Here is a 14,593-nt window from a genome sequence, read left to right as displayed (position 1 = left end):
GACAGACATACAGGTAGTCAAAAGGACAGACAGACCGATAGACATAAAGACAGACAGACAAACAAGTAGACGGACAGACAGTGTGTTATCAGCCACGCCTGCAGAACAGTGAGAAAGCTGCAGCTCCAGGATCCAGCTGTTTGCATTAAACAGACACACCCTGATGTACAAGTAAAGAGGACAGACAGACAGGTAGACAGACAGACAGAAGGACAGATAGACGGGCAGACAGACATACAGGTAGACAGAAGGACAGACGGGTAGACAGACTGACAGAAAGAAGGACGGAGAGGTAGACAGACAGACCGACAGAAGGACAGACAGAAGGACAGACCGGTAGACAGACATACAAGTAGACAGACAGACAGACAGACAGACAGTGTGTTATCAGCCACGCCTGCAGAACAGTGAGAAAGCTGCAGCTCCAGGATCCAGCTGTTTGCATTAAACAGACACACCCTGATGTACAAGTAAAGAGGACAGACAGACAGGTAGACAGACAGACAGAAGGACAGATAGACGGGCAGACAGACATACAGGTAGACAGAAGGACAGACGGGTAGACAGACTGACAGAAAGAAGGACGGAGAGGTAGACAGACAGACCGACAGAAGGACAGACAGAAGGACAGACCGGTAGACAGACATACAAGTAGACAGACAGACAGACAGACAGACAGTGTGTTATCAGCCACGCCTGCAGAACAGTGAGAAAGCTGCAGCTCCAGGATCCAGCTGTTTGCATTAAACAGACACACCCTGATGTACAAGTAAAGAGGACAGACAGACAGACAGGTAGGTAGACAGGTAGGTAGACAGACAGACAGACAGACATCCATCATCCTTCCATCATCCATGTGTCCCTCCATCCATCCACCCATCATCCATCCACCCATCCATCCATCAGTCCCTCCATCATCCACCCATCATTCATCTTACGTAGATGTTATAAATATTCATGCAAAGTTGCACAATAATCTTCTTTTGTCAGAATGTGAACTGTTGAGTTTTTAGTTTCTTTGTGTTTTGTTAATTCATTCTTTCTACTTTTTAGTAAAACTTTCTCCAATTTTTTACCAATCATATATATTTGTCATTACTTCATTATTATTATTAGTGTCGTTATTATTATCATTATTATTAATATTATTATTATGGCCTATTTGTTATGAAGTGTGCTGTTGTAACACCACTGTTTCCCTCTGGGGATTAATAGAGTGTGTGGAACGCTGTCTCACTCTTTTATGGTCCAAGGACGGAGTGTGATCTTTGGATCCTCGGTATCAGTTGGATCACAGCTGACGTGTGTGTGTGTGTGTGTGTGTGTGTGTGTGTGTGTGTGTGTGTGTGTGTGTGTGCGTGTGTGTGCCTGCAGGTCAGTGTGACAGGCTGTGGTCAATATTGACAAAGCAGTGTGAGCAGGAATCAGACACTCCCAAACTCCCAAAATCACATTTCCATCTTCATTTGCAAGTTAAATGTTCGCCAAAGTTCATTCACTACGGTGGGTTTAGAAACCTCTGCAGCTTCAATGTCAAATGAGAAAAAAAAACAGTAGAGAAGTAGGGAACACACAAATGCACACTGTATATGTATATATTTATAGCCAGTATATATATATATACACACACACACACACACAATATATATATATAGTATATATACAGTAGATATATACATACATATATATATATATATATATATATATATGGTGTATAGCCATTTATATACATAGATAGTTATTTATTTAGCGAATGCAAAGTCCCTAAGACAAGCAGTTGCCTCCTGGTCTGCTGTATGGAGGGTGACTACTCCTTTCAGTTTTTGAAGAGGGCAAACTTCTATGATGTGTTCCATGGTTTGCTCCTCTCCACAAGCACACAGTGGAGCGGCGCTACTGCCCCATTTGTGAAGGCTGCCAAGCAGGGGCCACGTCCAGTCCTGAAGCGATTAAGCGTAGACCACTGTCTCCTTGGGAGGTTGGTGCCAGGGACCTGTTGATTGGGGATTGGGGTCTGACACCAGATGTTTGTTTGGATCCTCCTTGGTCTCCCATTCTGCTTTCCAAGCCAGTTGGATGGTGAAGGGGATGGTAGCTCAGGCGGTAGAGCTGGTGGTCTAGTGATCCAAAGGTTGCCGGTTCGATCCCAGGCTCCTTCTGCTAGCATGCTGTAGTGTCCTTGAGCAAGACACTTAACCCCTAATTGCTCCTGATGGCTGCGTCCGTCGGTGTTTGAACAATTGTAAGTCGCTTTGGATAAAAGCGTCTGCTAAATGACTAAATGTAAATGTAAATGTGAAGTCAGCTGGTGGAATGTTCTTCCAAATCGGTCGTCTAGATGGAAGTCGAGCAGTGGGTGGGTTGTAGATGTCTGCATGGATTGGTAGTTGGGGAGAATCTTTGACCTTTTGGAGCATCCTTTGAGTGGCTGCTGCTCGCCGGATATGTGGAGGGGGAATGTTTGATAGGACAGGGAGCCAGGGGAGCGGTGTTGAGCGGATAGTCCCGGTTATGGTTCTCATGGTTGTGTTAAGCTGGGTGTCCACATGGTGTGTGTGGGGTGACCTGGACCAGACAGGGGCGCAATATTCAGCTGCAGAGTATGCGAGAGCCAGTGCTGAGGTGCGCAGTGTGGAGGCTGCTGCCCCCCAGCTTGCTGCACCAGCAAGCTTGCAGAGCAGGTTGTTCCTTGACTTAACCTTAGCTGCCGTCGCTTTTAGGTGTTCCTTGAAGGATAGGGTCCTGTCAAGGGGCACTCCCAGGTAGGTTGGATTAAAGGCATGCTTCAGCTTGAGTCCGCCCAGATAGATGTTTAGTTCTCTGGCAGCTTGGAGGTGGAATACACTGGAAACAGTTTTTGCTGGACTTGGGTTTTAGGCGCCAGGTTCTGCAGAACTGGTCCAGTTTGGCAAGGTCATCAGTGAGCACCCGTTCCAATTCATCAAAGTCTGGTGCTTGAAATGCCAGACCAATGTCATCTGCATAGATGAATTTGCGAGATTTGGTGGAGGGTAGGTCATTTGTGTAGAGGTTGAACAGAGTTGGAGCTAGAACTGAGCCTTGTGAGAGTCCGTTTGTCTGTCTTCTCCATGCGCTCGTGTTCTGACCAAGGTGAACTCTGAACCTCCGGTTTGTCAGTAGAGTTTGTATTATTGCCGTTGCCCAGGCAGGGAGCGCCTTTGTGAGTTTGAGTAGGAGGCCTTTGTGCCAGACTGTATCATAGGCGGCTGTGAGGTCGAGGAACACAGTCCCTGTCTTCAGTCTGCTCTCGAAGCCATTTTCGATGAAAGTGGTTAAGGCCAGTACTTGTTCTCCTGTGCTGCGCTCCTTGCGGAAACCTGCCTGATCCACACAAAGAATTTCCTGTACTCCTGGAAAGATACATTGTAGTATTAGGCGTTCCAGGATTTTGTAGGGAACGCTGAGTAGGGAGATTGGGCGGTAGCTGGCAGGTAGTTTGTGGTCTTTGCCAGGTTTTAAGATGGCAATAACTTTTGCTGTCCGCCATTTCTTTGGGATCAAGTTCGTATTTATGATCTTGGCATTGAATTGTGTCAGCCAGGTTAGGGCTCGGGGGCCAAGGTGTTTCACGAACTCTGGAGAGATGTCATATCCTTCTGCCTTTCCACATTTCAGGCCCTGCAGGACTTTCTCCAGTTCAGCAACCTCAAAAGGTTCAGGGTTTCTATGGTCTCTGAGCGCTTTCTTTCGCTCAGTTGTAACTGCTCTTCTGGTGGGTTTGTCTTTGGTTGCTTTTGCAATAGTCAGTAGGTGGGATGCAGCTTGGTTGGGTGTGACTCGGTTTTGGCTGGGGGGCTTAGATACAGTGTATATATATAAATAGATAGAGATACACACACACACACACACACACACACACACACACACACACACACACACACACACACACACACACTTGTTGGAAGCAGCGTAAGGATCTGAGCCACTTTGACAAGGAGCACATTGTGATGCTGGACGACTGGGTCAGAGCATCTCCACAAGCACAGGTCTTGTGGCTGTTCCCGCTGTGCAGTGGTTACTACCAAAAGTGTCCAAGGAAGGACGACCAGTGAACCGGCGACAGGGTCATGGGGCCCAAGGCTCATTGATGCACGTGGGGAGTCAAGTCTAGTCTGTCTGGTTGGATCCCACAGAAGAACTACTGCAGCACAAAGTGTTGAAAAAGTGAATGTTGCTATGATAGAAAGGTGTAGAACACACAGTGCATGGCAGCTTGCTGCGTATTGGGTTGCGTAGCCGCAGACCGACTGGACACTGGTTTCATCTGCCCACAAAGATTGAAACCCACAAACTAACAAACAAAGAGAACAGAATCTGAGTTGCAGAGACACCACCTAGTGGTTGCTTAGTGAATATACTCCAATTGAAATTCAGTGTATTGGTATTTTGGTCTAAAGAATCACAATAAAAATGATAATAATAATGCAGTTTTAAATGGATGAAAAATAACAGAGAAATTTGGGAAAGTAAGATTTATTTAATGTCCTTATTACAAATTTATAAAATTCAAATTTTCTGTAAGAAAACATTGTGTAAAGTCATTCTCACGGCTGGAATCCATTACAAATACATTCAATTATCAAAAAAAACAAAACAAAAAAAAACAAAAACGCTCTCTGGTGTAGTTTTAATACTCCATTGAACTTGGTCGTGATAGAAGTGCATTTTATCGAACTGACTTCATCATTTGCCTAAAAAAACAAAACAAAACAGCATTATTGAACGTTCACAGGTAGAGCATTCCAGGCAGAAAAGAGGAAAACGGAAGAACTCAGTAGGAGGTGAGGATGGGGAGGGGACGGGAAGGAGGCGAGGACGGGGAGGAGGCGGGGATGAGGAGGAGGCGGGAAGGGGAGGGAATGGGGAGGAGGCAGGGACGGGGTGGAGGTGGGGACGAGGCGGGAGGGGGAGGGGGCAGGGAGGATGCGGGGACAGGGAGGAGGCAGGGAGGGGACGGGGAGGAGGAGGCGGGGACGGGGAGGGGAGGAGGCAGGGAGGGGACGGGGAGGAGGCAGGGAGGGGACGGGGAGGAGGAGGCGGGGACGGGGAGGGGAGGAGGCAGGGAGGGGACGGGGAGGAGGCAGGGAGGGGACAGGGAGGAGGAGGCGGGGACGGGGAGGAGGCAGGGACAGGGAGGGGAGGAGGCAGGGACGGGGAGGGGAGGAGGCAGGGAGGGGACAGGGAGGAGGCAGGGACGGGGAGGGGAGGAGGCAGGGACGGGGAGGGGAGGAGGCAGGGAGGGGACAGGGAGGAGGAGGCGGGGACGGGGAGGAGGCAGGGACGGGGAGGGGAGGAGGCAGGGACGGGGAGGGGAGGAGGCAGGGAGGGGACGGGGAGGAGGCAGGGAGGGGACAGGGAGGAGGAGGCGGGGACGGGGAGGAGGCAGGGACGGGGAGGGGAGGAGGCAGGGAGGGGACGGGGAGGAGGCAGGGAGAGGACAGGGAGGGGACAGGGAGGAGGAGGCGGGGACGGGGAGGAGGCAGGGACGGGGAGGGGACGGGGAGGAGGCAGGGAGGGGACGGGGAGGAGGCAGGGAGGGGACGGGGAGGAGGCAGGGAGGGGACGGGGAGGGGAGGAGGCAGGGACGGGGAGGGGAGGAGGCAGGGAGGGGACGGGGAGGAGGCAGGGAGAGGACAGGGAGGGGACAGGGAGGAGGAGGCGGGGACGGGGAGGAGGCAGGGACGGGGAGGGGAGGAGGCAGGGAGGGGACGGGGAGGAGGCAGGGAGGGGACGGGGAGGAGGAGGCGGGGACGGGGAGGGGAGGAGGCAGGGAGGGGAGGAGGCAGGGAGGAGGCAGGGAGGGGAGGAGGCAGGGAGGAGGCAGGGAGGGGAGGAGGCAGGGAGGGGGCGGGGACGGGGAGGGGAGGAGGCGGGGGGGGCAGGGAGGTGAGAGAAAAACAAGAGAGGGGTGAGGGGGATACAAACATTGTCCATCTCCATAAATAAGTCAACATGGCGCCTGGACGTCTCGTACTTAACGAAGGATGGAACAAGGTTGGAATTACAAAAACAGGATCGGAAAGTTCTGCAAGGTTTGCATTATTAATGCAAAAAATAAGAAAAAGGCGCAAGCGAAGACTTACATTATTACACAAAAGCTCTAGTGTCTACGGCAAAGCAGAGCGGCCGTCAGGGCGCCCAGAACAGCAGACCTGTAACCATGGAAACGTACTGCCAACAAGATGCCTGCCCTGGTGCAGGGCTTTGACCCAGTGTTGCCCCCTGGTGGTGGTGGTGGTGGTGGTGGTGGTCTGGGACAGAACCAGGGGGAGCTATGTCTCCCACCGCTGGGGGGGGGGGGGGGGTAACTAGTTGCTCTTGAGCAGGTCGATGCAGCCCTGCAGCAGCGTCACGTTGCTCTGTGGAGGAAGAGGAAAAGTGTCACTTCCTGTCTTCCATCAAACAAAGAGTCTGAACAATGATCACATTTATTTGGGCAGGTGGGATCAGTTAGTAAAATCATTCGTTTCCATCCCAATGTCAGTGGAACTGCAAACAAATGTCAGTTTGAGGGAAAATTCCACGTCAATAACTCTTAATAAGGTGGATATTTATTCTCACACTGTTCTAAGCTTTCACGATGACGGTGAAATAACACAAACACAAAGGGCAAACTGTGCATGTGCTCATTCTGGACTCGTACAACACGTTGAACATCAAGGACACGCCCTCATCGCAGCTCACCTTGGCGTGCTTGATTTCCAGCTCGGCCATCTCCATCAGGTTCTTCCGGAAGGCCACCACGCGGCGGCCCTTGAAACTGGTGAGTTCTGCAAGATAGACGTCAGCTGCAGGTGGAGGTACAGGGGGCGGGTGGTGCTGAGAGGTGTGTGTGTGTCTGTGTGTGTGTGTGCGCGCGCACCTCTCTTTCCCGACTCGGACAGCTTGTCAAACTTGTGCAGGCAGTGCTGCTGGTGCTCCTCCGCCTGTGGGACGTCTTTGCTCTTGAGTCGCGCCTTGTCCAAAGCCTTGTTGGAGTTCTCGTAGTCCGCCAGCGCCCGGGCTCGTCGGTACAGGAGGTCCTGGCGAAAGAAGTTAGGCTGAGCGGTCAAAGGAGGCTTCCGCCATGACGTTTACCATTAACGAAACAAACAAACAAACAAACAAACAAACAAACAAAAAAATCCTATATCAACCGAAACAAAAGAAGAGAGATCTGAGAATCTGAGCTGTCCAATGCGGAAATCAGGAAAGCAGAAAATCAGTTTTTTGTTTTTTTTCTAGACAAATGAAAGCAGCACTGTTCAGGTCATGGCCACAGGGGGCAGCAGAGAGCAAAAGACTGCACACTGAACATGCACGTGTGTGTGAGTGTGTGTGTGTGTGTGTAACAATGTGTTTCTGTACTAAGAAGTTCCTTTCCAACGAGACACTTTGAAAACGCAGATTCTGCTCTGATATGAATCGTTTACACACTGCACTTCAAAATAAACTGAAAGGGACAGTTGCATACACGATACGTTTCACGATTCGTTTAAAAGGATAAGGCCCGTGCAATTTCACGCATTTCTTATCAGTAACATGGCGGCCAAATCCCACGGTCTGCACGGCAGATACAAGTCACGGAGCAGCAGAGTTGATGGTTATGAGGACCCTACGGTACAGCACTGTCATATCTACATGAAGCCCCGGTGTGGCGTGCAGGAGGAGCGGCCCTCACCTTGGCGGCCTGGATGTCCCTCATGTAGTACCGCAGCAGCTCGGTGAGCTTCAGCTCCTGGTCCGACGCCACCCGACCCTCCACCTTCTGCACAGAAACCAAACACCGGCACCAACACGGTTGAGCGCCGAGCGAAGCGGCGGAAAAAGCTCAAGTGAGACAGGTCGAGTTGAGGATTCTTACCCGGAGCTTCTCAAACAGGTCCGACACCTTCTCTAAGTGTCTGAGGAAAACATCAACGCTGATTAGAGGCAACACTTCCTTCTCAGGATTCGCAAACACCTGTTTGTCAACACACGGCCGCGGGCGTTCATCTGGTGCTGGATCGTAGCCTCACGGTTCATGAGCAGGGGTCTGCAGCTTTCACCGTTTCATTTTATACATTTTAAAGACAAACTTTGTGACCAAATTTAAGACATTTAAGGGAAGAATTTGGGAGAAATCGTCTCCGGTATCAGATTCGATGGTCGGTTCAGGGTTTTAAATGGGACTCTGATGCAGAGGAGCTTGACTCATTTCAACAAAAACAAAATATGTGGATAAATAAAATCTGACAAAATGTTTATGTTGAAGTTAACGCCTCATGAATTCAGATTTGAAAAATACTTTTAGGTCTCATATTCGTGAAACTGAATTTAAAGAAAATTTTAAGAATTATTAAGGGCCCGCAGTCATCCAGAAAGGTGTGGAATAAAATCTATAATTGTGCTGTGGATATTTTATTTGATTTAATTCTGTCAACACGAGTCTTTGTTCTCTCGTGAGCTCTTCAAATCCTCAAGGAGCAATATTTACTTCCACAACTTATTTTAGCAACATAGTTCTGCCTAGTTTTGTATAACTGCAGATTCATAGTGCAAGTTGCTGGCTGACACCAACTACAGCGTTTATTTCTGTTTTCTTTCTTGGAGCCGTTAGAAACGTGACTAAAAGACAACGCAGAGTGACGCTCACTTCTTCAGAGTCGTGCTGTCGTCAGCGGAGAGACTGTTCAGCGTCGCAGAGATGTGAATGTAGTCATCGGCAACATCTGAAAACAAGAAGGGAAAACCATCAGCCCGCTCAACAGATGAAAATACATAATAAAGCTGTAGGCAGCAATTAGGGGTGCAGGTTAGTCGTGTTAGGTAGGTATTACAGTTTTCCGGGTTCTGGGAAACGCAGCACGAGTTACAATTTTCAGAGTTTACATTGAACGCTGCATCGGCTCCTCCGCTCTGTCGCCTGAACATGTGTAAATACGACAGGAAGCCACCAGGTCTACCCAGAGAAGAAGCCTGCACTGATATAACATTGGTTCATGATGTCACAAAGTGCCCCGCTCCACAAACTCATCAAGGTCTTCAATTTACAGTCAATTTGCAACGGTTTTTCACTGATTCCTGCTACAAAAGTAGATGGATGTGGATAAAACTTGCACCACAAGATGTCTGAAACGTCCCGAGTCCCACCAAGACCTCAACCGTGTCCGTGGGTTAGGCGGTTGTCGTGTTCCAGACACTTTTAGCCCGAAAAATGCCAAGGAGAATAATAATAAAAATCTCAGCAATAACAGTAAGACCCCTAAATATACCATACAATATATAAACACACACATTTAAAAGAGAGAGAGAGAGAGAGAGAGAGAGAGAGAGAGAGAGAGAGAGAGATTATGATGAGTATATATACAAATTATTGATCGTGTAAGTACTTTTGTGTGCGCGCGTCATCTTCTCTGCTTTGGCAGTAGAGTCTTTAATCTTGCTGTAATAGTCGAGCAGGAACGTCTTCTCCTGTTCGAAGAAGTCGTCGACTTCCTGAAAACAAAAAAAAAAAAAAGGCAACAGAAGTGATTTTTTAGAAATGCAGTCTATAAAAGTAAAATATACAGTTAAAAGTTCAAAGGTTAATCCATGTACAAGATACATATCAGAATAACCTGAAGGTTATCTTTTTTTAATGGTGTTTTGGAATGGATTTATTTTCATTATCAACACAGCCACTGAAAGACAAAATCCCTGCTCGGGTCGGCAGTGCTCACCACCACTCGTGAGATGATTATTTTGCTGCTGTGGCAGTAAGAAGACAACACAGCTGACGCAGCAGACGCTTCCTCTCACCTTGATCCCCGAGATGATGACCTCATCAGCTGACTTCACCATGTTCTTGAAAAAACCTCCAAACATTTCCTTGGCGTTTTTTCTTCGCACACTCAGCTGAAGCGAGCCAGAAGAAAAGAGAGTTATGATAAAACCATAAAACAGAACTATCACCTTTCCTTTTCATCTACGTGATCACAACAACAACAACTCGTTCCATACTCACAGATCACATATAGCCTGATGTTTAATTCTATGAACCTGGCCACTAAATGACCTGCTACCTGGTGTGGTGACCATCTGTAGATTTTCAGGCGTCAAATCGAACCCGATTCTAGTTCGTACCGAGCCTGAAATGTCTTACAAATGTACTTTTCACCCTCGGTGCCCCAATCTGTAGTATAACATGCATGTCTGTGTTTTTATTCATTGATATTACATTTTACAAAATTTGTTTTACAAAAAAAAAAAAAAAAAAAAAAGATTTATGACCTTATTAAATTAACATTTTACTACAATTGAATGCCTTAAATTTTGTGAAATTATGTAATTATTAAATGGCCGGCCGGCCCAGTGCACTGACAGTTAAACAGTCATCTGTGGAGGGATTAAAGTCGGACTCAGCAGGATGTGAGTCGTGCTCTCTGCTTCCTGTCCTGACAGGAAGTGAGCATCATGAGACACTCACATCCTGGTCGTATTCCAGGAAAATGTGGAAGTTTCTGTCCTTGCTGAGGACGGGGTGGGAGGAGAGCCTCTGCAGGAAGACCTCGTGGACCTGGACCGTCTTCTTAAACACCGCCAGATACTCCCTGGAAGGAGAAGAAGAAGAAGAAGAAGAAGCAGCCACAGAATGAAGCCAGCGACGGGGCCCGGCTGCAGAGTGTCCGCGCTGCGTGGGACTCACGCCTCCAGCTCCTGCTTCATCTTGGTGTACTCCTCCTTCGTCATGGTGGCCTCGCCTTCCCCCAGCTTGTGCATCTTCTCTCTCGGACTCTCAAAGTCCGGCTTGGGCGGAGCCGGAGGAATCTGCGCAGCAGCAAGGAAGCAAGAAAATAGAAGGAACAGGAAGCGGGTTGTACTCAAAGCAGTTGAACAGAAACCTGCTAAGTCGGAAAAGGACAAAAAATGATAACTATTTATTTTCTAATACCATATGGATTCTCAAACTAACAGTACTGTATCAACATTTTATTGATGGAGGATGAACAAAGTAGGAAAGATAGATGCCCTCTGTAATACTAAAGCATTATATAACAGTAATATTGTATTACACTACTGCATTTGGGGTTTAGTTTATTCTTGACTGTATATTGATTTTTTTTCTGAGCCGTTTCACATCATGACAATGAGATGACACTCTGCTGCTACATGAACAGTACAGCCATGTGTTGAGTCTCTGCATCATGACACATGCTGCGGATTTCAACCCTCCATGATTTTGTTTAATTTTTCACCAAACCAAACTAACTTGCTAGGAATGAATTTCCTCCCTGAAGAGAAGCGACTCAGCGTACAGACTTTAACATCACGACCCAGCGCAGCAGCCCCGCGTGTGGTCTCACTCATACGCATGTTTGTCACACGGGTCCCTGGGACGTGGACTCACGATGAGCCCGGCGTAGTCTTCCGTCTCCACCAAAGTGTCATGCAGCCAGATGAAGTCCTCATGCTGTCGAGGAACCGAGAACTCTGGCTTCTGGAAAGAGCTGAGCGTGGTCTGAGAAGAGAGAGGACGGCACGTGAGCACAGCACCAGACAGACGTGTGAAATAACCAGAGCGGCGGCCTTACCTTGGTGTGGACGGTGAACTTGACTTTGTCCCTCTCACACAGAGCGTCGGGAATGTCGATGAGCAGAGAAGCGTCGTTGTTGAGGTCCACAGACACGGAGCGAGCCTGATGGAGGAAACCACACACACGCAAATACAACACATACATCACCTTGTCTGGTCTGGACAAACACAGCTCATTTAAAGAGACAAATCAACTGAATAGAACCATTTGGGAAGTACTCATTTTCAATGAATAATTTCACTTGTTTTGAGAAAAGGAAAAGAGGTTTGGTCTGTTTTCAGGCTTATTGCCAGTATTCCGTTTGACTACTTAAATTCCTTAGGTTTATACCACTAAAAATGTTCAGGTTAAGTACTGATTCATTTTAAATGTTCAGGTTTATTTTCTATTATCCTGCCATATTTTTCATTTTATTATGTAACAGTTAATGTTTCAGGTTTATACAGCTTAAAATGTTCTGGTTTGTTTTCCATTATTGTGCTATATTTTATTATGTAGGATTAATGGTGAAGTTTATTGTATATTTAACTTTTTCCCCCAGATATTGACATTTTTCATTTTTATAATTTTATTCTATTGTTTGCAAGTATTACTGCCTATTGTTTTTTGATGTGAGCTGCTGGGACATTGTAATTTCCCTTCGGAATGAATCAAGTATCTATCAATCTACTGTATCTATTTAAAAGTACAACGTTAAAGGACAAGAAAGCAATCAGAGTGACTAATATCAACAAAAAAACATAGTATAAATTAATAACATGTTTAAATCACAAAACAAATGGACTCTTATCTACAGTATAAGTGGAAACAGTGTTACAGAAACGATCGTAAGGACGTCGATCTTCTGCTCCACCCGAGTCCCACCGTCACCCACGCCCAGCCCTGCAGGGTTATCGGGAAGTTAGTGAACAGATAATCTATTTAACTGTCCTTCACACTGACCTATAAACAGTGCAGCCCGTCCAGAGGAAACCTATTACACATGTTAAAACTTTGGATTAACTAGATAAAGAAACATTCCCCTGCACAGAGCTGTGTTCTTCAATTTAGCTCCAAAGCAGCTTCCTCTTGCGAGCAAATCAACTTCTGCCTTTTTAAATTTAGTAATACCGCTTTGTTTATATAACTATACACGATACAACTAAAGCTTCAGCTTCATCAGTGCTATTTTCTGTTCATTGAAATAACCTGTCATTTCCTGTCTACAAATTCATTTCTTTCATTTTTATTCTTAAACCATGCTCTTAAACCATGACTTGCACTGTCCAGGCAATTATGCTGAGGTTGTAACCCCTGACTTTCCCCCGGAAACTCAACTAAGAATTATCTTTTTTAATGAACTTTCAAATGAACAATATTTCATAGGCACAGTGTGTTGTTGTTTTTTTCATCAACAATAAGTTGATTATTAAAATAAAAATCAGTGATCCAACAAACAAACAAAAACAAAAATGTTTCAGAGATTTACATAACATTGAACTAGTTCAAGGAATATATATTAAAATCTGTATTAAAAGGCTTACAGCGGGCTTTGCTATACTTACAAGTGTATTTCCTTAATGTCATCATTATTTCTTTTATCAGCAATTCATGTCCTCAATAAAGAAACGTGATGGTTTGTAGAATCAATTTTACTTCTGCACACCAGACCACTGCACTGAGTTATCATGCATAGTTATATCTGTATATTAAATAATGCATATAGTAATAGCTGAATATTATACAGTGCATATAGTGATATCTGTATATTATACAGTGAATATAGTTATACCTGTATATTATACAGTGCAAATAGTTATAGCTGTATTATGCAGTGCATATAGTTATATCTGTATATTATACAGTGAATATAGTTATACCTGTATATTATACAGTGCATATAGTTATAGCTGTATTATGCAGTGCATATAGTTATAGCTGTATTATGCAGTGCATATAGTTATATCTGTATTATGTAGTGCATATAGTTATATCTGTATTATGTAGTGCATATAGTTATATATGTATATTATGCAGTGCATATAGTTATCTGTATATTATACAGTACATATAGTTATACCTGTATATTAAATAGTGCATATAGTTATATATGTATATTATACAGTGCATAGAGTTATAGCTGTATTATGCAGTGCATATAGTTATATATGTATATTTTATAGTTCATATATAATTATATCTGTATATTACATAGTTATATTCATAGATTTCAGTTATATCTATATATTATATCAGTTATCGCTGTATTATACTGTATAGTTCTATCTTCCATCACAGTTACATGCACAGATGCTAAGCAGCTACTGTAGCTAGTGACTTCACAGAGGACTGTCTTCTGTTTATGTCCTGACACAGATTAGTCTTAAACTTTGTGGTAAAAACACTGACTTTATCCAGCTGCGTGGCCGCCGTTTACGTATTAAATATAAAAACACTGACTTTATCCAGCTGCGTGGCCGCCGTTTACGTATTAAATATAAAAACGCTGACTTTATCCAGCTGCGCGGCTGCCGTTTACGTATTTACGGTAAAAAGTGAAACTAGTTAGCAGCCGCGGTTGAACTTGTCCAGTCTGTAAACTAGCTGCACTTCCAGCCTGGTCCCGATAATATTCTGCTTAACGAACCTTTTCCTTGTCGTTTTCCTCCAGTGTGGATGTCATGGTGGAGGGGCTGGAGGGTGAAGGGCTGAAAACTGGATCTTTAGTCGGACTTTTGGAGCTGATCCTCCCGGAGGAAGCTGCGGCTAGCTGCGGTTATGTACGAGCTAGCTCTGCTGGCTGGCTGTCACAATGCTGCTTTCAAGGCTGCTGGGAGAGAGCGGAACTTCCAGCGTCGACTTGGAAGTAGCGCGCACGTCACCTCAACAGACTTTTGCTTGTTTTTTTTTTGTTTTTTGTTTTTTGTTTTTTTTTACCGGAATCTTCATTCAATTTACGTAATCTATAAAAATCATATTTATCTGTTTTATAAATGAAGTGTAACCAAAGTACACAGGCAATGTAAACTGATAAGTTACGTATTTCTTCATTTATCCTT

The 14,593-nt window shown here is 45.7% G+C and overlaps 1 protein-coding gene across 1 annotated transcript; it reads right to left on the bottom strand.

Moving 5' to 3' along the window:
- Positions 1-5,750: 5,750 nt before the first annotated feature.
- On the bottom strand, positions 5,751-14,305 carry snx5 (sorting nexin 5). The gene is made up of 13 exons (XM_080016289.1): positions 14,182-14,305; positions 11,553-11,657; positions 11,369-11,479; positions 10,667-10,788; positions 10,448-10,571; positions 9,781-9,876; positions 9,372-9,477; positions 8,636-8,711; positions 7,865-7,904; positions 7,682-7,768; positions 6,884-7,043; positions 6,706-6,791; positions 5,751-6,380 (listed from the first exon to the last, which is right to left on the bottom strand). Exons 1-13 carry the CDS (start codon positions 14,215-14,217, stop codon positions 6,330-6,332), a joined length of 1,200 nt encoding a protein of 399 aa, XP_079872415.1. The 5' UTR covers positions 14,218-14,305; the 3' UTR covers positions 5,751-6,329.
- Positions 14,306-14,593: the final 288 nt, after the last annotated feature.

Source organism: Zeus faber (genome assembly GCF_960531495.2).
Source record: "Zeus faber genome assembly, chromosome: 16".
Taxonomy (NCBI): Eukaryota; Metazoa; Chordata; class Actinopteri; order Zeiformes; family Zeidae; genus Zeus; species Zeus faber.
Note: the sequence above shows the minus strand (reverse complement) of the source record. Positions and strands in the feature narration are given on the sequence as shown.